The 21510-nt window shown below is 38.1% G+C and overlaps 3 protein-coding genes across 3 annotated transcripts; 2 read left to right on the forward strand and 1 right to left on the reverse strand.

Moving 5' to 3' along the window:
• Positions 1-212: 212 nt before the first annotated feature.
• On the forward strand, positions 213-687 carry LOC122661606 (phytosulfokines 3-like). The gene is made up of 2 exons (XM_043857059.1): positions 213-339; positions 544-687. Exons 1-2 carry the CDS (start codon positions 214-216, stop codon positions 667-669), a joined length of 252 nt encoding a protein of 83 aa, XP_043712994.1. The 5' UTR covers position 213; the 3' UTR covers positions 670-687.
• A 4368-nt stretch (positions 688-5055) lies between these two features.
• Positions 5056-19247, forward strand: LOC122661607. Its single transcript, XM_043857060.1, has 3 exons — positions 5056-5074; positions 14022-14024; positions 19048-19247. The coding sequence occupies exon 3, from the start codon at positions 19048-19050 to the stop codon at positions 19240-19242; it is 195 nt and encodes a 64-aa protein (XP_043712995.1). The 5' UTR covers positions 5056-5074; positions 14022-14024; the 3' UTR covers positions 19243-19247.
• On the reverse strand, positions 12472-13962 carry LOC122661605 (protein PHLOEM PROTEIN 2-LIKE A10-like). Its single transcript, XM_043857058.1, has one exon. The coding sequence runs from the start codon at positions 13879-13881 to the stop codon at positions 12631-12633; it is 1251 nt and encodes a 416-aa protein (XP_043712993.1). The 5' UTR covers positions 13882-13962; the 3' UTR covers positions 12472-12630.
• Positions 19248-21510: the final 2263 nt, after the last annotated feature.

A 21510-nucleotide genomic window follows, 5' to 3' on the forward strand; every position in this document is an offset into this window, starting at 1 on the left:
TTAATTTTTTATCTTGTTTTTTGGGTTTCTTTAGTTAGGTCACACGCGCTTTTAGGAATTCTCCTCTCTCTCCCTCCCTCCCTCGCTCGCTCTCTTACCTCTCTATAAATTCACTACCCAGGCAGTCCCTCCAATCTGCTCTACTACTACTCATCCCTCCCTCTGCCCATAAGCCCATTGAAGCCCCACAGAGAAGAGGAAAAAAGGAAAAGAATGTCAAAGGTCACCATAACCACCCTTTTCTTGGTATCCCTTCTCCTCTGCGCCTCGCTTACATGTAACGCTCGCCCGGAACCTGCTGCTCTTCCCAATGATTCTTCTGTAAAAACCAAACATGCGGTAAGTAGGTAGTTAACTTAATTCAATTACTTGAATGCTTTACCCAAATCATGCATCTCTCTTCCGTTTTTTCCTTTTTTCCTTTCTCTTCCCACCCTTCTTCCCCTCGCTTAATTTCTTCTGTGTCTTAATTGTTAGATGGAAAAGATATTTAAGGGAATTGGGATTTATTAATGATGCAATTAAAATGGGTGTTTTCTTCAGGATTCGAAAGCAAAGAAAGCCGAGGAGATTGAAAGTTGTGATGGGATCGGGGAGGATGAATGCTTGATGAGAAGGTCCCTTAACGCTCATACTGATTATATCTATACACAGGATGTAAATCCATGATCTCCATTCATGTTCTTCCCTATTAATAAATTAATAAATTATTATTATTATTATTATTATTATTTATCAATTTGTTTGTTATATAAATATATATATTTTCAACTCCATTGTCTTGTTCCCCACACCCTTTTTTGCTAAGGGTGTGAAAACCAAATCAAAATCGAAAACCGAATCCGAAATCGAGTTGAATTAATCGTCTACTTGTATGACCTTTCAAGTTCTGTTTTTCAGTTTTGTTTTTTAGGAATTTGAGAGATTTAATAGTGGGGGATGGTTGTTTGTTTAGAGGATGGGAGGATAGGTCCCAAGGTGGTTTGAACTCCTGACCTCTTATTTGGAGGGTTGGTCTCTGAGCTGATCCTTTGGGGTCCTATTTTCCAGTTTTTATTTCCTTTTCTCGATTTCCCACTTTAGATTTTAGAAATGGCGCATGGGAAATAGAGATTGATAGAAACTGGACTCGAGATTTTAGGAGTTAGGAGAGATTCCTGGTCCTAGTTAATTACTATGAAAAACGGTTGATTACTCAAACTCTTGTATCTCAATTTTTTGGTGCAAGAGAAGACAATCAATTGCCAACTCAAGTAACCGTTGAGCACAATCTTAGGAAGCAGATTGAGGATAAGAACAAATCTCTTACTGTTCACACCATAGTTGGTCATCTATTCGTAGGCCATAAATCAAGCAATATGATTGAAACCAATCAAGGGAAGGGAATCAGTAATTGTGATAAGGATAAAATTCTTAGTTGTAGCAATATTCCTATTTCCGTGTATGGACTCTTAATCAATCTCTCTTTGATTCACTCCATCAGCTTCCTACGATTGTGCTCAACGGTTACATGAGTTGACAATTGTTTGTGGAAAATCGAATTAGAATCGTATATATTTGGAAATCGAATTTAAACCGTAATCGAACAAATTTGGATTCAGTTGGCAGTCCCAGAATCGAATCGATTTTTTATTCGGTTTCAGGTCACACCATCAAGACATGGAATAGAACCAAATAACCAAAACCAAACCGATTGACACCCTTACTGTTTTTCCACATTCTTTCTCTTGTATTCTTTAGGGTTTCGATCACTTGCCCCCCACGTGTAAATGATAGTCAAAGGACTAATGTCTTCTTGTTTTTCCCCCCTGAGTCACCTCCCCTATAGAAGTTAGAAACTATTATGCCGATATGCTCTCGGCTTTTTTATTGTTTCTCTACCGTTAATTAGATGAATATCGAAAACATGAGCACCAGAGACTGGTGACAATGAAAGCAAAATAGGGAAGCAGTTTAGTCTTTCTTGCTTCATTGCGTGGGGTATTTGGAAAGCTAGAAATGATTTCCTTTTTGGGAAAGGCCACAGATCCCCTGTTGAGGTGATGATAGAAATGGCTCAACAAGCCTTTGAAGAATTCCTCACAATGCCAAGGCCTGCCTATATAGCGTCCAGTCCACTCCTCCCCGGCATCATCCCCCTCTTCTCAACAAAATGGTCTTCCCCTCTTCAGCCTTACTACAAGCTGAACTGTGATTCGTCATGGTCAGGTGATGGTAAAAAAATGGGGGGGATGGGTATCATTATTAGAGATCACTTTGGTACTCCTATTTTAAGCTAAATCTGAGGCAACCTTCTTCCAACTCGATCTATTACTCTGGAGGAGAAGCTTTGGCTATTCGGATGGGAATGCTGGAGACTTTAGCAGATGCTGTGGACTACCTCATCTTTGAATCTGACTGCAAGGAAGTAGTTTCCTTCGTTAAAGGAGAGAACAAGTCAGTAGAATATGGTATCCATCCGATAATATCAAACATTAATTATCTGTCCTCCCTATTCTTAAATTGTAAGTTCTCTTATGTTCCTAGGGATCTGAACTTTGTAGGAGATTCCGTGGTTTGGAAGGCCCTGTCGTGTGTGCATGACCCACAGTTCAGTCAAATTTCATTCCGTGGCTAATGGAAAATTATAATCCATCCCCTACGCGTTCTTCATGCAATGAATAAAACTCTATTTACCATAAAATAAATAAATAAAAAATGAGCACGAAGCACATGATCCCATTATTAGGGGAAATTAGGGGTTTTTTCTGGGTCCAGATAATATTCGGGTAATTAAACATGTTCATTAAGTTAATTTTTATTTAAAAAATGAAACCCTTATTAGGCCCTGAGTTTTTTTTTTTTTCCCTGCTGAAGTTTGAAGCTTCCTCCAATTACAAATAAGGAGGGGTTGTTAGCATTAAACCTTTAAAGAAACTTCAGACACATTAATAAAAAATAACAACAAACCATGAGAGTGTTTAGATATACGTATATTCAAATTCAAAGAAGGATTAGTTCATTGGAATATGTGTGATTGACCTTCAAGTTAATATACTTGGTATTGAAATAAATTTTAATTATAAAATTAAGAAAATAAAATATCGGAAAAAGATAAAAATATTGACAAAAAAAAAATGAAATCAACATTAACACAAGGAGGACCGAGTTTCCTTTCATCCATTGTGAAGGGATTAATTCATTCTAAAACACATCCATACAAATCGAAACAAACAATTCGGCAGTTTGACCAAATAATAAATGCCAAGTAAATCGATTTAGATTAAAACAGATTTATAATAACCTTAACTTGAGTTGACTAAAGCAAAAGGACCGAGTTAGAGAGGAGCGATCCAATGATATAGAATTGGGCCTTTTAAAACAGTGAGTTGTGAGTTGTGGAATAGAATACCCAATAATCTTGTCAACGTAAGTTGGAGTGCGTGTTGCTGTTGGGTTGTACCATGGTCAATTTGAGGTTTCAGTATCGGATTGGTCATTTCGGCGGATCTGTTTTTGATATCCGTCGCCCATGCTGATATAGATTTGAATTTTATCAAATTTTTTTAATCTTTTATGCCATGTGCCACTACTCTATTCGTTGTACCATATCGATTTTTGGCGAGACTTTTTCCCTTAATAGGTTTGTATTTTGCTTCATAGAAATAATGGATTAGTTTTATAGGCCATGGATGTAGTCTTCTTTCTTGAAGGTGAACCACGTAAACCTTGTCTTGTATGCTTGATTTCTTTTTATCTTTGTATCTTCTTTATACAAAATCACCATTTTGTTGCGTTGTTTTTCTAACACTAATGGGGTAAGCACATGAGATTTAGCACACGTACGTGAGCTCTCCTAAAAACCTTTTAGGTTACGATTGTGTAGTATTTGTATCACAAACTGTTGGAATTTTTTCAATAATTGTGTGGACGGTTTTGGGTCATTCTTTGGTTCAATATTGGCCTGAATTTTTTGCTAAGGGATATGTATCTTCAAAGAGACATCTCTATTTGTATAGGTGCATTCATAGCACTTGGATTAGAATCTTTTAATTTAATCCATTGATCCAAGAGATACATCTACACCATGGGGTATCTCCAAGAGACACACCTATACCATGAGGTATCTTCAAGAGACACTTACATATGAATGTTTGGATTATAATCTTTTAATCCTATCCACTCATGTCAATGGACACACCCATTCCATGATGTGTCTTGAAGAGATACATCCACCACTATAAATAAAGGTGAAATGGATAATCCAAATCATTTAATTTTTGTGGTATATTTTTAGTCACTCAAACATGAACATATTCTCAATTCTCTGATAGTTTCAAGTGATTACTGTCTCTGCAAATCAGTAATCAGTCCAGCCTATTTTATCTTGGGAGGTAGATTTGCTGCAACCCAGTGCAGTAATAAGGTACAAATACTGTCTTAAGGACAGAACGTTCTCGTTCGACTCAGACTATTTCTCCGTCCTCTCCTTCTTTTGATATCAATTTTCTAACAAAAATTAATATTTATTAATTATTTAGATTAATTAATTAATTAAAGAAGATACATTAAGGCTGAAAAGTCGAGAGGAGATTGAACCCCCTACTAGGTATCATCATGTTTGTTTGTTTGTTTGTTTGTTTGTTTATGGGGGGAATGATGAGGTTTTAGCTGGTCAGAGTTCACCAATGAATGTCACAGACACGAGTCGTGGTGTGGGGAAATACTACTTAATTTCTCTCCTCCTCGTGGGGGGGTGGGTGAGTGAGTCGCTATGTAAGTGGTGCATGTGGTGGGGTTTTTCTCTTCAGAAATTTGCCTTGCCTTTCTTCCTGCATGAATTGCAGCTTTTGTCGATGTTGATATATGTACAATTATCAGTCGTCACCTTAAGAGCTTATCTTTAAAAATACAGACAAAAGGAAAAAACAGTGGATGGATATATATATATATATATCCACACCTTCTCTACTGTCTTTAGCTCCATGTATAATTAAATTAACACGGCCAGGATAATGTTGATGATAATGGCGGTGCTGCAGGAGAGATACACCAAAATGGAATTGATTTATATTTATATATATATATATATATAGTTCCACTTTAGTTTTGTATGGTGGCAGAGAGAGGGAGGCAACCTACCCCTTATTCCCCAAGTTTTATTTACATTTTTTATAAAACAGAAAAATTAACAAACCATTACGTACCCTAGAATTCTGGTTTGCATTTGTAATTAGTGATTGGATTCTTCAACTCAGCAGAACTTTGGGTGATTTCACTCTTCAATAAGATGTTATTTGTTTAAAAAAAAAATTATATTACATATCATGTATTATCATGAGAGAGAGAGAGAGAGACCCGATTTTACCATGTAACATGAGTTCCATTATAGTGCTCTTTAGAGATCATGCACCATAACCTTAGCTACCAATCCCCACTGTGAGAGTTCACAAAATAGAAAAAATGGAAAGGAAGGATCAACAACTTCTAACACTAACAAAATTACATATGCAACTTCTGGCAGAGTCTTTTGCCAACCAATTAAGGGAATAAAAACTTTGTATACAACTTTAAATGTCAAAAAATAAAAATAATTTAGTTAGTGTATTGACCTATGATCTTACTGATCTCTCTCTCTCCTCTCTCTCTCTCTCTCTCATAATCTTTCTCATCTCTTAAACTCCTTTTTAACAGAGTTGGATAGAAGAGGAAAAGAAAGGGGGGTTGTGTGGAAGCTCAGAAGAATCAGGGCGACAAACCCCAATTTCCAACATAAAGGTTTCAGGATAGTAGCTTTGCTTATGATTTAGAGGGTCATTCCATAATCAAATTCAGTTATCACAACATAAAGCTACAAAAACTAATTCAGTTTTATCAAAGATGTATCAACTTCTGCTTTCAACAGAAATCAGTGAAAATTTCTAGAATGTTATCCCTAAATTTTAACTCCTTATTGCATGAAAAGGAAATCCTATAATTGCATTCATATTTATATAGGTTCAGAGTTCCAGTAAACCTATTCAAGTTAGGAAATAACAATACAGCAGAATGGCGACTTGCAAAAGAAAACAAGAAGAAGAAAATGCACACACACACAAGACATAGATTTTCACCCTCAAGAAGATAGGCTACATCCACGATAGAGCGATAGTCCAGATCCACTATTTCCTTGAAGAAATTACAAACCCTCACACACCTCTCTTAAAGAGATAACTACTATATATAGCATTTTTATGCGTAACAATATAGGAAAGAAAAAAAAAAAAAAAAAAAAAAAAAAACCTAACCCAAGAAAGTACAAAACTGCCCCTAAAAGCCTAACCGGTATGCATTTTTTGGCTGTTTATGCGTGTTTCAAAGGCGAAACAACACGCCAAAGAATCATATTACTTAATGGATTTTTAAACTAAGATCAGACTTCACCAATAACAATTTCCCACTTGAAGACTAATATCTGCACTTTAAAAAAAAACTGTGAGCCCTTAAGACATATCGTTCTAGCAAAAACCAATCATCCATAAAGACCAATTAAAGTTGAGCAGAGCTCCAGCTTTTCCCTGTCAATTGCCTTTGTTAACATATCTGCAGGATTCTTACTGCCATCGATCTTGTCAAGCTTCAGTTTTCCATCCTCCAATACTGATCGAATGAAGTGATACCTTAACTGAATATGCTTCGTTCTTGAATGAAAGGTTGAGTTCCTTATTAGATAAATAACACTCTGGCTATCACTCCATAGTATGCAGTTCTCTTGCACTCTATCTAACTCCTCCATAAACCTCTGAAACCAAATCATCTCTTTGCTAGCTTCAGTTATAACAATATATTCTGCCTCTGTTGTTGAAAGAACAACCACCTTCCATAGCTTTGAAATCTAACTGACTATTGTTTCACCTACAATAAAAACATATCTCGTGGTACTTCTTCCGCTTATCTCTGTCTCCTGAATGATTTAAATCAATAAAACCTTGCATTTCAATGTTAGTACCACCAAAGCATAAACAATGACTGGATGTACCTCTAAGAAACCTAAGTATTCATTGAACTGTCTTTCAATGCTCATTTCCTAGGTTAGGTATGAACCTAGTGACAATTCCCACTGCATGTGCAATATCCGGTCTCGTGCTCACCATCGCATACATCAAGTTCCCAACTGCGGAAGAATATGACACTTTTGCCATGAACTTCTTCTTCTCCTCTTTTGAAAGACACAAATCCTTTGAGAATTTGAAGTGATCTGCCAATGGAGTAGCTACCGGCTTCCCCTTATCCATATTGAATCTCTTTAATACCTTCTCCACATATCCTTCTTGGGATAACCACAATTTCTTATATTTTTTGTCTCTCCTTATCTGCATGCCAAGAATTTGCTTTGCTTCACTCAAATCTTTCATGTCAAACACTTTAGACAGGATCTTCTTGAGATCACTAATTCTTTGTATACTTGATTCTGCAACAAGCATATTATTTACATACAATGCAACAATTATGAAATCTCCATTTTCAAATTTTTGAAAATAAACATAATGGGTAGACTGATATCACTACCTCTTATTCAGTACACAAACCAGTTTCTCCTTGCCCTGTACTTCAAATCCTGTAGATTGATGCATGAAAATCTCTTCATCCAAATCAACATTGAGAAATGTAGGTTTAACATCTAACTGCTCAAAATGTAAATCTTCTACAGCTACTATGCTCAACATATTGCAAATTGAAGTCATCTTAACAACAAGAGAAAAAATTTCTCGAAAATCAATACATTTCTTCTATACAAACCCTTTTACTTTGTACCTTTTTGTTCCTTTAGTTTCATCTTTCATTTTTTTACCGTTTACGAGTATTTCAAAGGCAAAAAACAACATGCCAAAGGATCACAGTACTTTCTAGATTAAAACTGAGATCAGGCTTCACCAATAACACTGGTGGCGCCTCCACCATATTCCCCTATCAATCCCTCCACTACAACCCTGCCCCCTCACCATGCTCCCCTACGATATCACTGCAGTTTGCATGCATTAGTTGCTAGGACAGGGCACATGGGCTATGGTTCAGGGGATACTTGTTCACAAGGAATTATATTGAGAAGGGTTCCTGGTTGAATCCGTAAACATGGCAATTGCCTCTCATCACATTGGCCAATCAATCCACCAAACGATGAATATCCAACACAGAAAAACCAAAGAGTTCACGCATTCGGACTGTTCAATAACTGATTTTGCAACTAGACATTACAATAGACTAATAGAAGGAAAATTTTACATTACACAGCTAAGATAACCCCGCCCTTTGAATGACCAACTCCTCTTTCCAATGTAACTCTGGTTTCTTGTCTATTAACAGAAAGAAGTTTTTCGTTTATAGAGGAAATCAAGTACGTTAATTTGAAGTATCAAACAAGCCCGGTATAATTCAGTTCCACATTTGAAGCTTGCAGCCCAATAAAATGATCGATTGGAAAGGAAATAGTCATCATTGAGAAAGTTTAATTCAGAACAATTTTACCGTCCTACACATTCTTGCTTACAATTCCTTTTCTCTATTCCTTTGCCATTTACAACCCAATCACAAATATACCTCATGAAAATATTAAATCTTCCATGGAAGTATGTGTTCATCAGCATTTCACCATCAGTTCCATCAGGAATAGTGAAAACACCAACCCAGGGAGCCACGCAATCGATGGACCTGGGCCACCTGGCCGGGTCTAGCGAACGACGAAGAAATGGGGCAGAGGGTTAATTCACCATACATCGAAGGGGAGCATGGTAGGGTGGGGTTGCAGGGGAGGGACTAGGGGAGCAGGGTGAGGGTTGTTAGGTGGTGGTGCTGGCAGTGGTAGAGGTGGTCGTGGTGGTGATGATGACATCGGTGGGGTAAAATTGTGGTTGGATGATTGGGTAAGGGGTGGTAGAGGGGTGGTAGAGGGGTTGAGAGGGGCAAATTTGGAAAATAAAATGGTTTTGGAACAAAACCACTCCAAAGGCACCCCGAAACATGAGTTTTCAAAGATGAGGTACCCCAAGTGTCACTTTCTCAAACATTGGGTACCTCAAGTAAAATTTTCCCAAAAATATCAACCTGGAAACAGGGGTGGACAATTTCTAACACACCACACACACATAAAATGAAGATAACAAATTTTCTTCCTATCAAATGCCAAGGGAAAAAGGTCTCTCTCTATCTTGTTCGTCTCTTAAACACCGTAACAGAGTTGGATAGAGGAAGAAAAAGGGGGGGAGGGGGGGTGTAGAAGCCCAGCAGAATCAGATGGACAAGTCCGACCTTCCAACCTATAGGCTTCAGGCAACTAGCTTTGCTTGTGATTTAGAGGGCCATTCTATAATCAGATTCAGATATCACAAACTTTGCTACAGAAACTGATTCAGTTTTATCAAGATGTATCAACTTCTGCTTTCAACAGAAATCAGTGAAAATTGCTAGAATCTTATCACTAAATTTTAACTCCTCATTATGTATGACAAAGAAAAGCCTACTTGCCTTCATATTTATACAGATCCAGTAAACCTACTCAGTGATCTATATTATTGTCGATCATGAACTATCACCTATGGACAGTAAATGACAGTCCTCAAAGGAAACGGAGTTTAACGATAAACCATGAGCCATGGTCTTCACAGCATTCAATATCTTCACTACTACTACCCTAGCAGGTTTATCTGCTCATTTAGTGGAGAAAACTCAATATTCAACAGTAAATAAAATGGTTGGCTGAGCTACAACCTACTAAAATACTAGGTTTCTAGGACTCTGACATTCCTCAAAGGAAACGGAGTTTAACGATAATCCATGAGTCATGGTCTTCACTGCAGTCAGTATCTTCACTACTATTATTCTAGCAGGTTTATCTGCTCGTTTAGTGTAGAAAACTCAATATTCAACAGTAAATAAAATGGTTGGCTGAGCTACAACCTACTAAAATACTAGGTTTCTAGGACTTGGTCAAATAAGAATAAAGTACCAGCCCCATATTAGGGCTTGAAAGCAATCTCAAAGAGTAGAGAATTGTAATCATTGCTGAAGAGAGTTAAAGAAAACAAGAGGTAGTAAACACCTAGAATTTTTCAAAACAAATTCGGCAGCTTAGTGATACCAAAACAAGAGAAAATGCTCCTAGTTTGCAGAGAATGAGCTCACCCTGTTGCTGTGAGTCCACAAGGGACTCACACAAACCGAATTGGGGGTTGGGGGGGGGGGGGAGATGGGACAATGGGCATCCACCCAATAACTAGGAAACCCCGAGTTTGCAGAGAATGCACTCACCTGATGCTGTGAGTTACCTTTATTGTATAAACTAATTCAATGCCTTAGGAGGCTACATACACCCTTTATTTATTGAAACACTAAAACTTAAATTTTTTTCTCTAACTGGGAACATACTAACCCATTTACAACTCTAAAATCAGATCAAACTCCTACTATGACTACAACTGCCAAGTAAGAACTAAAATCTTTTAACTCAAAAACTATTACACGCAAAGCAAAGCAAAGTAAATAAGGAAGAACCAAATAGGCCCCATGGTTTGACTAGAAATCCAACTCTTTTAAGTCCACTAGGTAGTAAACACCTATTATTTTTCAAAACATATTCGGCAGCTTAGTGATACCAAAACAAGAGAAAATCCACCTAGTTTGCAGAGAATGAACTCACCCTGTTGCTGTGAGTCCACAAGGGACTTGCACAAACCGAATTGGGGTGGTGGGGGGGAGATGAAACAATGGGCATCCACCCAATAACTAGGAAACCCCAAGTTTGCAGAGAATGCACTCACCTGATACTGTGAGTTACCTTTATTGTATAAACTAATTCAATGCCTTAGGAGGCTGCTTACACCCTTTATTTATAGAAACACTAAAACTTAAATTTTTTTTCTCTAACCGGGAACATACTAACCCATTTACAACTCTAAAATCAGATCAAACTCCTACTATGACTACAACTGCCAAGTAAGAACTAAAATCTTTTAACTCAAAAACTATTACACGCAAAGCAAAGCAAAGTAAATAAGGAAGAACCAAACAGGCCCCATGGTTTGATTAGAAATCCAACTCTTTTAAGTCCACTAGCTAGCGCAATACTTCTTTCTCCTCTTGTGCTCCCCAAAAATCATTTGAGGGGCCTGCTGCTGTGTCAAAGCAGTATGCAGAAACATCAGGTGGCACTAACTGTCAATACTAATAGATATACATACTATTCAAACAACTGTATGAGTAAGAAAATTAAATAGCAAAGCCACTAATATTCTCGCAAATAAATGTTCAAGAAAGACAACTTTAAGGAATATAGCTAAAAATTTCATCCCATGCGTATTCAGGATATCCATGATGAGCAAGCCCAATAGAGATGTTACCATCTTTTCTGGTTGGCTTTAATTTGCATTTATCATTTTCAAATCAAAGCGTAATAGTTTTGTTCTGAAATATATAGATAACATCTGTTCTTCGTTTGAATCTTGAAAAAATATACAAAGTACTTCGTTTGAATCATCTTATAGCTTACAACAACTCAGCCTTATCCCAACTAAATGGGGTCGGCTACATGGATCCTTGCCCTCCATTCAGCTCTATTCGAGGTCATATTTGATAAAAGGGCTAAGCTATGCAAGTCTTCCCTCAACACTTCTCCTAAGGTCATTTTAGGTCTGCCTTGGCTCTTTGGGTTCCTTCAATCTGGATCAAATCACTTCTCCATACTGGAGAGAGGGATCATCTTATAGCTCACATACATAAAACATTGGAGGCTAATGAAGGACCCAAAGTACTCAGTTTCAGAAGCATTTAAACATACAAATAGAAAAAAGAAAAGCATATAAGCATATTGGATGATAACAGCATGAACACACTAAAAAGTATCAGTTGGGCACAGAAAACAACGAATATACAAATGAACACAGATTTACAATTATATTGAACCAAGTTCAAGACTATTGGTCTACTACAAATCAAAGTTTATTACCATTGAAATACAACCAAACAGTTTCAGTTAATAATAATCTCTCATCTCTACAATTCTACCCTGTTTTTTTTTCTTTTTCTTTTTCTTTTTTTTTTTTTTTTTTTTTTTTGGGGGGGGGGTGTTTAATCTCTACACTTCTACCCTGTCAATATCCCTTATTATACAATTGAAAATAAATGTATACGAAAACTCAGTCCGATAAACCACCTACAATGGATAATCTTTTACTACACGAATGAAAGCAAAATTAGAAGTAGAAGTGCCAACAAATTATCATGACAAAAGTAACAAGTCAAAAAGTGACCTATATACAGCATCTAGGTAGTCCTCTGCTTGTTACTACACTTCCAACTTGAAACAGGCCTTAAAAAACGCTTGGACTGGTCCAGAGATTCCTTTACATCCATCTTTCCTCCAAGTAGACTGTCAAAGGATCCTGCTACCATATGGGGTTGCAACTTGTGAAGCACTATCACCCAATGAACAAATTTCACTTTTCATTCAGTAAACACTTGAAGAGAGAAACTTGTTAGATTTATCAATTGGAATGGTTCAATCCTAATTCCTTCCGAGAGTTTGAAGCAAGACAAAAAACTTCCCAGCAGCATATATTATACCAACGTCTGTGACATGAATTTGTTCAATGAGCAAAAAGGGTGGTAGGCGACCACAGTTTAAGCTGGCATCAAGACCCTGGCACCACCTACCATATGCAAGCATAAAGAAAGGCATACAGTAATAATAACAGATGACTTAGCACTAAAATATCTTACGACTTCCATGCCCCTCTCAACAACCTCCTCACGAACAATATTGTAGCTCTTTTTGAAACCATCAAATAGTTTCCATATCAAAAAGTCCAGGAAAGATCTTACTGTTTCGAATGTCACTCTTCCAGTCAAATCAAGAACGAACCTCCTATTGCTTGGAACAGCCAATGTAGAAGACACCTTTCCTACCCAACCTCCGTCCTTAATTCCATCTAATGGACTTCTCTCTTTCAGTTCCATTGAAAATAGATCCTTAAAAACCTCATCTCTGGTAGTACTTATACCTTCCCCTTGACCAACAGCCAAGGAAGGGGAATTTGAGCTTGAATTCTTCGAATCTGAATTTATCAACACTTGGTGAGATGTTTTCACAAGAGTTTCCACAGCACCATTGCAGAGAGACACCAATATGTCTCTCACTTTCCTTTCATGATTCGGGTTCGTCAACCCCGAGAAGATTTCATCATAAGTGTTGATATCCATGGTCTTGTCAAGATAAACGGCAATCGCAGTGCTTACGAATAGCTGGATGCAGTCAGCGATGAGCACTCTACAATTGTCACTGCATAACACATTTACCCATCTTGGTGGAGATGACGACTCAGGGTTCGAACCTCCGGAAGATGGGCGGCCATCAGAGTAGAAAGCCAAGACCAAGCTCCTGGCAAAGCTACCAACAACCACAGAAGCAAAACCAGAGCCAGCCGTAGAGAAAAGCCTGTCCATAAGCCGGTCAGTTAAGCCAGGAGTGGTCCGTGATTCATCTCCATTGCTAGTATCCGAGCGATAACCTCTCAACATCCCCAATGTTAAAGCTTGTGTCACCCGAACCAGCGAATCAGAAAACTCTTCCGACCTCATGATTTTGGATATCTGCTTCAGACTGGTGGGAATTTGATCCGAATCTGATTGAAGGAACTCCTTCAAGTCCTTGGAAATGACTGAGATCGTCTCCGCGGAATCGGATACAGCTTCGGCCACGGAAATCAAGGCTTCAAGAAGCTTTAAAAACCTCTTCCTCTTCTTGACCACAGAAGGCAAATAATAGACCCTATAGGCACCATAACCAGTGAAGCCGAGCGCTGCGAGTAGCAAAATCCATTTCTTCCTTCTCCGTGAGAAATCCAAACCCTTTTGCACCAACTGCAGGTCCATGGAGAAGAAGAGCGAATAACCCTAAACCTTCAAAAATTAAACCAGTAGAGGAGCTTCCTCCATCGCCAGGCTAGTTTGTTTTGCTAAGACCTATAATGAATGGGGATGGAACCAAAGTTGGGCGTTTTTGGGTATTCGAGCATGTCGGAAAGCGAGGGTATCGTTTGTTGAGGATTAGCAGATAGCAATTTAAAGGAATAGGCGAATTGATGGAGGCGAGACAGTTAAAATGTTAATAGAAAATCGAAACAGAGAGACGCAGAGAGACGCAGAGATAGAAAGAGAGAGAGAGAGAGAGAGAAAGAGGCCTGAGATGAGAAAAAGAACCTGCAAAATAGATGACGTGAAAACGATTGCAGGTATTTTCCCTTCAGACAATTAATTGTCTCTTCAGATAATCAATTGCCTATCTTTTTCTTTCTTGATGGATAGATGAGGAATTGAGTTGAGGATGGCTGATGGTCTTTTTATTTTATTTTTCTGGTCTTTGTCTCTTCTTTTAGGCCGTTGAGGAGCAGAGAATAGAGTTAGATGAATGGAAATGGGTAATGGGCCTTATGGGGCATATGGATAAATAAATAAATGGGCCATGAGTAAAACGAATGATTCGACTAGCCCAACGGCCCAAGTGCCCAACTCTCAACTCTCAACTCTCAAGGGTGAGTGAAAAACTAGTCGTGCCTTTTTATTCCCTAACTCACCACCAGCATGGCCACTGTAGCATCAGATGACCATAGCCCATAGGGAGAGTAGTTTTGACTTGGTACAGGTGGAGTACAATCGAGGATTCAAGAGTAAAAATCAAGAGGTTACTTCAGCATTGGAAAAGTGAACCTAAACTTAATTTTATGCATTTTTTGTTAAGGTGGCGGTGGTGGTGGTGACTAATATTAGTCAAGTTCTTATTGTAACCCACTGGTTAGGTGGCAATAAAAATCCCATCAAGTGCTCATTCTATCACATGGTGTTAAGGAAAAGAATCCGATTTTGATTCCTAATAAGAAAGTCTGACGGTACTTTTCGAAATTACCAAACATTGTGCACCAGGTTTTGTCATTATCTATTGATATGTTGTGAAATGTTGATTTTCACAATAACATTGTGTAGTATAGTAACCGTGGATTGTTGTCTTCTCCAAGGATTCCTTGCTCTCTCTTCTTCTCTATCAGTGAGTGGTGGAGGAGTTTGCATTTAAAGGAATGTAAAATTGTATATGTACATGAAACTCATTATAAAGGGCTAAGATCGTGTGGAGGCTTTGTATTTATTAATTTTTAGGTAATGATCGACACCTTAATTTCGTTTTAGGATTGAATGATCTCTGTCATTAGTTGCACCGATTCATTTCACTTATGCTAATTCGTACCCACAATTCTTTCACATGGAAGAATAACATGGCAGACATGACCGTTGGTTATCTGGTGATTGAATTGGATTAATCACAAGTCAAATTCCAACCTCATATCTATCATTTATCTTTCAATGTTATGCATGGCTTACCTTCCAATGTGATGCCTACTTCTCCACCCTTCACATGCATACATATCCACCCTATTGTAGCCCTAAATTTTTTGATATTTCATTATTCCCACGTGGTAAAATTTGTATGGACTGAAATTTGACATGTTAACAACAAACCTTGAGATCTGTCTTTCCACACATTTTCAATCCCAGCTAATCTGTCACGTTAATATGGAAAAATATGTATATGAGGTGACACTTTACCAATATGTAAGGTGACATATTCTAAAATTCACCTAAATGGTTACAAAAACACTAGAAGCTCCTGAATGTCTTACAGTGGATCCAAAACTGGGATCAGATTGCAAAACATGACAAGCAATTTGGATCCTCTACTGCCGAGTTGCCCGGTAGGACTGTGCTGCCCAGACACAGTGTTGTTCGCAATGATCGCCTTACCCCAACTCGAGCAAGGTGTTTGGGCAGGGATAAGGCGATCATTGCGCACAATATCATGTCTGGGCAGCACGATCCTACTGGGCAGCTCGGCAATAGAGGATTTGGATCCCATGACAAGGTGACTCGTAGGATGGTAATTACCCAGTGCACTTTCATTTGTTACCCTAATTCTCAAATCTCTCACGAAACCTTCTCATCACTGCTATCTCCTCGACCCCCCACCTTCATCTCCGATCGCCGTCTGCCGCTGCTACTCCTCAGGTAAGCTCTCTCTCTCATCTTCGGCAACTAAAAACCATTCCTGTTTTTTTTGCAAAAAAAAACCCTCCCCACTCACTTTGTCACATCTTCTGCAACTAAAAGCCCTTCCTACTTTTTCATCTTTTTCTCAGATACTTCTCTCTGATTTTCGACTTCCTAAATACCCCAATCGAAATATATTTTAGTTCTTTTTGTTCTTGTTTGAAGTTTCCTGCTTGCAAAAGGATTGTTCTAGTTCTCACAATTCAGCCTTCATATATTGACACAACTTAGAACCTTTGACTGAAATTGGAGACTACTCTGAACTGTTTAATCGTAACTACCAATACTTTTCTATTTCTGGTTCTTTCCCTATTTCTTGTGATCCTATTGAGCTAATCTCCATTGGAATTCCCTAGTTTGGGATCAGTCTTCATTAGGAGGACGAGAAATAATTTTTTAGAAAGAAAAAATAAAAGATACAAGGGTGAAAGCAGTCCCCCCCCCCCCCCCTCCAATTGAAATTAGGACTGAAACTTGAAAATGCATATTCACCTTCAGAGTTCTTCCAGGAATCATAAAGAGCAGCAAAAACAAGAGGCCTTTCATCCTTAAAATGAATGTAATAAGGCTGCTTCTTTGACCCATCTTTTTTCCACTTATAGAATCCGCATGCACTTTGATGGGGATGGTGAAGTAAATTAATAGAGGTGGGGGTGAGACGATATAGGGGAGTGATGAGGTGAGGAAGATAGTAGAAATGGGGGTGAGGGCGGTATAGGAGAAATGTGCCCAGACGCAGATGTATCCAACCATATGGCAGACTAGGGTGAAAAAAGACATGAGTTATATTTAGTATTTACCCGTAAAGGGTATTTTCGTTTTCAAACTCTTAATTGAAAATTTGATCTTAAAAAAATGGTTGGATGAGCATTAACGTATAAAATTGATGTAATGTAATTTATGGATTTTCATCGCTCCCAATGCACCACGCTTGAGTATCCAACCATTAAACCATGAGCCATGATGTCTTTGTATCTTCTCAAGTGTTGGTTTAATGGTTAAATTCTCAACATTTGTCTCATTTTTTGCAAATAAAGATTTTGCCATTGGGTGGATCCATCCCTAGAGTTTTTTTTTTGATAAGAGGGTCCATCCCTAGTGAAATACTCAGAAACAGCAGATTTTTTCCACTACGGCTGCTGCCTTTGTTTTTTTTTTTTTTTTTTTTTTTTTTTTTTTTTTTTTTTTTTGGGGGGGGGGGGTGTTGTCAAACACTGAAACTACCGCCTAAGAATGAAGTCTTGCATGTAAACAAGTGTTATATCTACGAGACACGAAGACACATTTATCAGTAAGAGCACCCCAGCCCCCAGCCCTCCCCCCCCTCGCTCCTTATAAAAATAAAAAAATTTTAAGATTGGGAGGCGCACTAGTCAACTTAAGCAAATGGAGGAATCTCTAATGAATAAAACCTACAAACTTAATCAACCAACTGTAGAGGATTTGCTAAAACATGAAGCCATGCCAGAATATTAGATAAATATTAGAGTGGCGACTGGGGTGATGACATGGGGCATTGACTGCATTTTTGGAAGACTTAAGGTTCCCTCAGTGTCGATCTAGGGCTTGTCCGAATCATTATCTTTGTCCGTTTTTCGAACAATATAGTGCTGTTCCCTCACATGAGATGTGAAATGACGACTTAACCTTTCTCGGACAGTAGAAGATAAAAATTCGCATTCCCAACCCAAGCATGCATGGTTTGATGATGATAAACAATATAGGTGATTATTATTAGTGTAATCCGCAAGAAATCGAAGTGTTGAAGTCGTACTTATATTGCACTTGCATATTAAGTAACGCCATATATTATTGGTTCAGATAAAACATTTTCTATTTGACTCTTCTGGTCCAAGCCCGGGAAGGAAGGAGATAATGGTAGTAGTCTTCTCCGTTATAACAACAATAATAATAATAGTCAAGTCAAGGCTCAGTTGCAGATGCCTTGAACGCAATACCCGGCATGCATTTAACTTCCTTCCACTTTGATCTCCCAAATCTAATCGTAGCTTTCCCTTTTATCAGTCAATCCCCATCTTTGCAGTCCAAGTTTTATCCATTGATGGTTTGGAGTTTGGACTATCACCAACAAAGTCACATAATTACAATTCAAATTTCTTTCTCATCTGCTTATTAAATCATGGTCCGAGTTTACTTCGGCCAGAGCATTTAAGAACATACAAAAACCTTACAAGGAATTTGTGAATCTTAAAATGGTGGGTGAAAACTTTATTCTTAAATCATTATCTTTTTTTTCTTTTTTACCCATTTATAAGTCAACATAATTATGTTATTTAATAAGTCTTTGGACTGAATTTAATTTCCATAATCTATTCTTCATATATGACTTTGAGAACTGTGCCAAAGGTTATTTAATTTTATTCCATGTTTATTAAAGAAACGTAACATAAAGGAAGGTCAAGTGTCACACTATCATTTTTTCCATTTTCAAAGTGGTGCAAAGTTCAATAAAAAATTGAGAGAGGGGACTTAAAAGTGCAATAAATTGAGGGGGTGGGGACTTGATGGATGGAAGGGTCGCTGTGGACATATTAGCAGTAAAAGACGTTATACTGTCTATTAAGAAGTCATTTTATCAACAAAAAAAAAAAAGTGTACTAAGAAGTCTAACGATGAGACTATATGAGAGAGAGAGAGATAAGAAACCGACAGGTGAAAACAAGGACAGGTGACGAAAGAGCTCTGAGTTCAGACGACGAGAGAGAGAGAGAGAGAGAGGCAGGTGTGAATCTGGGGAGGACACTTGGATTCTATACGACACCCACCTTAATATTCCTCTGGCTGGGTTTTGTATGTTCATTCATTCGTCGTGGTGCCGGTGGTGTTGGTTATTGTGCTCGTGGGGTGTGGACGTGTGTGGTTCTGCGCGCGGCCGGAGAGGCAGATCAGAAAGAGAAAGAGAATTATAAGTCTTGTTCATAGATGGCGAATCAACTGGGGAACTTGGTAGAATCGATCAAGTCGAAGGTGAGAGCTCTGAAGAAATCCAAGAAACCATATGTAAAGATGGACAAGAGCTCCAGCGTTAAGGTCGAAATCAGAAGCAGGCGTGCCAGGAAGCTCATCGACGAGACTTTGAAAGTCGCCGATCGTCCCGGAAAGAAAAGCATTTCTTAACTCCCTTTTTTTTTTTTTTTTTTTTTTCCTTTTTTATTATCATTCTTCACCACCGCCACTAATCCCCCTCTCGAGGACTACAAATTAAAAGAAAGTGGTTGCGTCTCTTTTTGTACTTTTACTTGCCAGAACATAAATAAAATAAAAGGTCTTCTTCTTCTTCTTCTTCTTCTTCTTATCTTCCCTTGTGTCAATCTTCTATCTATCTTTCAGTTTACTTCTTCGCAACTTTCTTCTCCTGCATGCATGCCTGATCTCTGCCGGAATCTGTTTTTACAAATGGAAGCTCGGAAGGTTTGACTTGGCTTAGGGTTTTGGAGATTAGGGAAGAACAAAGGAATGATGATAATTAGGAATTATTAACTAATAAAATACTTTAAATTAAAAAGAAAGTGTTTTTTTTTCTTTTCCCCTTTTGTTTTGGTAAAATTAACAGATGTGGTAGTGAAGATATGAGTAGTAGTAGTATTGAACTGAGTTCGAGTCTTAATTCTTTTAAGCATCTCTGAGATCTTTCCCACTACAAATCGAAATCAGGAGATTGCCGCTGCTTACTATTCCTCCGTAGTCCCGTAATTTTAATCTAAAAATCCTTTCGTTTCTTCCACAGTTGGACGGAGGAATCGGAGTTTTTATTTTTTATGGTGGTGATTCTCCATCTTCCCATGGAAATTAAAAAGCCCCGGCGGCGGCAACTACATAAAGACATAAAGTCATGGTGTGTAATGTATGATGCACGCTGCATTGCGTATAAGATAAATTGATTATAGGATCATTATGATATTTTAAAGGATTATTATTATAAAAATGGCATTTTAATATTATCTTGTATTTAAAAAAAAAAACAAGCAATACTATATTATCGCATAACAGCCAACTACCTTATCCCATGTGGAGTGTGCAATGTTGACTTTCAATCATCTCTGATTTTCTTTCAAAGCATTTAATTGCAATTGGCTTTCAAGATTCTATATGCTCGTAATTCGCTAAAATTTCATCGACCTAGTGGGCCCGAGTATCTCTTCACCCATGAACAGGAGGAATCCACTCACCGTGCTTATCCTTTTTTTTGGTAGAACTTACCATGCTTATCCTTACCATCCATCAGATAAGTACGCACGGGGAAGGATAGTTTCGACCCTAGCTCTATAAAAATTCGATCAAATATGCCCTCCCATGTATTAGCTAGCATGCGCCTCCCATAATCCTATATAAACATAGACTTTCAAAATCTACCATTTGGTAAACTTCAATTGGCTGGAACCTTGATAGGTTTGCAAGGGATTTGGAGTCCATTTAGTTCATCACAAATTCATAAGGGTTAAATACGCAAACCCTCCTAAAATGCACCCAATATTCCTCATGATCCCCTAAGGTTCTAACAAGTCCACACGCACCCCTTGAAAGTTCCACGTATCACCCCTATTTTACCCCCTAAAGCCATTTAAGTTCACACTAGGCATTAAATGTTAAAAAATGACCATTGTTTCTATTTTTTTTAAAAATTTGAAAAGACCAAAATGCCCTTGTCTTCCCCAAATCATCATCTTCTTTTACAATGTAGATACCCAATACTACTACCACCACCGCTGCCGCCGCCGCCGCCACCCACCATTAACACCATCACCACCATGAAGCCCCACCTCCAGCACCACCTCCAACTCCTCCACCTCTACCAATTCCACCACCGAGTCCCCCTCCCTTTTCTATTCCAAACAAAAACAACTTCGTCGCGTGGAACCCCCTCGAGTTCGCTACTCGTCTTCTCCCCACCTATTTCAAGCACAACAATTTCTCTAGCTTCATCAGGCAACTCAACTCCTATGTAAGCTCTCCAAGAATTATCGTAAATTTCATATATTGTTTCGCTTTCTGTTTTATTTGTCATTGATGTTAGATTGGCTTCTGAAAATTTTTCCTAACGAGGTGGGTCGTTTTGCATTACTACTTGACCCACTTCATTTCCAGTGCAGAAAATAATTGGGCTTTCATAGTAGGGCTATATGAACTTGAATTTCGTTAAATAATGTAAAATCAATGACTTAACTGGTATCTCCTCTTAGCCAGTTGAACTAGATATGTTCTCTAATCAAATTGTTGTATTGCAAATTTAATGGAGTCTAAACCCCTAACAACATATTTCAGAACTCCAACCCAGGATAGGATTGCAGGTTATCAAAAGAAACTAGAATTTAGAGAACACTAATATCTCAATCTACCAAACAAATCTGGCTGCAAATCAGGTTTAATGATTTTCTTTATTATGTT

Source organism: Telopea speciosissima, chromosome 5 (assembly GCF_018873765.1).
Source record: "Telopea speciosissima isolate NSW1024214 ecotype Mountain lineage chromosome 5, Tspe_v1, whole genome shotgun sequence".
Lineage (NCBI taxonomy): Eukaryota > Viridiplantae > Streptophyta > Magnoliopsida > Proteales > Proteaceae > Telopea > Telopea speciosissima.

Bases quoted from the DNA above. Each gene is read 5' to 3' on its own strand.
- LOC122661606 (XM_043857059.1), top strand. From the start codon at position 214: ATGTCAAAGGTCACCATAACCACCCTTTTCTTGGTATCCCTTCTCCTC. The intron at 340-543 runs GTAAGTAGGTAG...TGTTTTCTTCAG, and splicing joins CTGTAAAAACCAAACATGCG to GATTCGAAAGCAAAGAAAGC.
- LOC122661605 (XM_043857058.1), bottom strand. From the start codon at position 13,881: ATGGACCTGCAGTTGGTGCAAAAGGGTTTGGATTTCTCACGGAGAAGG.
- LOC122661607 (XM_043857060.1), top strand. From the start codon at position 19,048: ATGGCGAATCAACTGGGGAACTTGGTAGAATCGATCAAGTCGAAGGTG.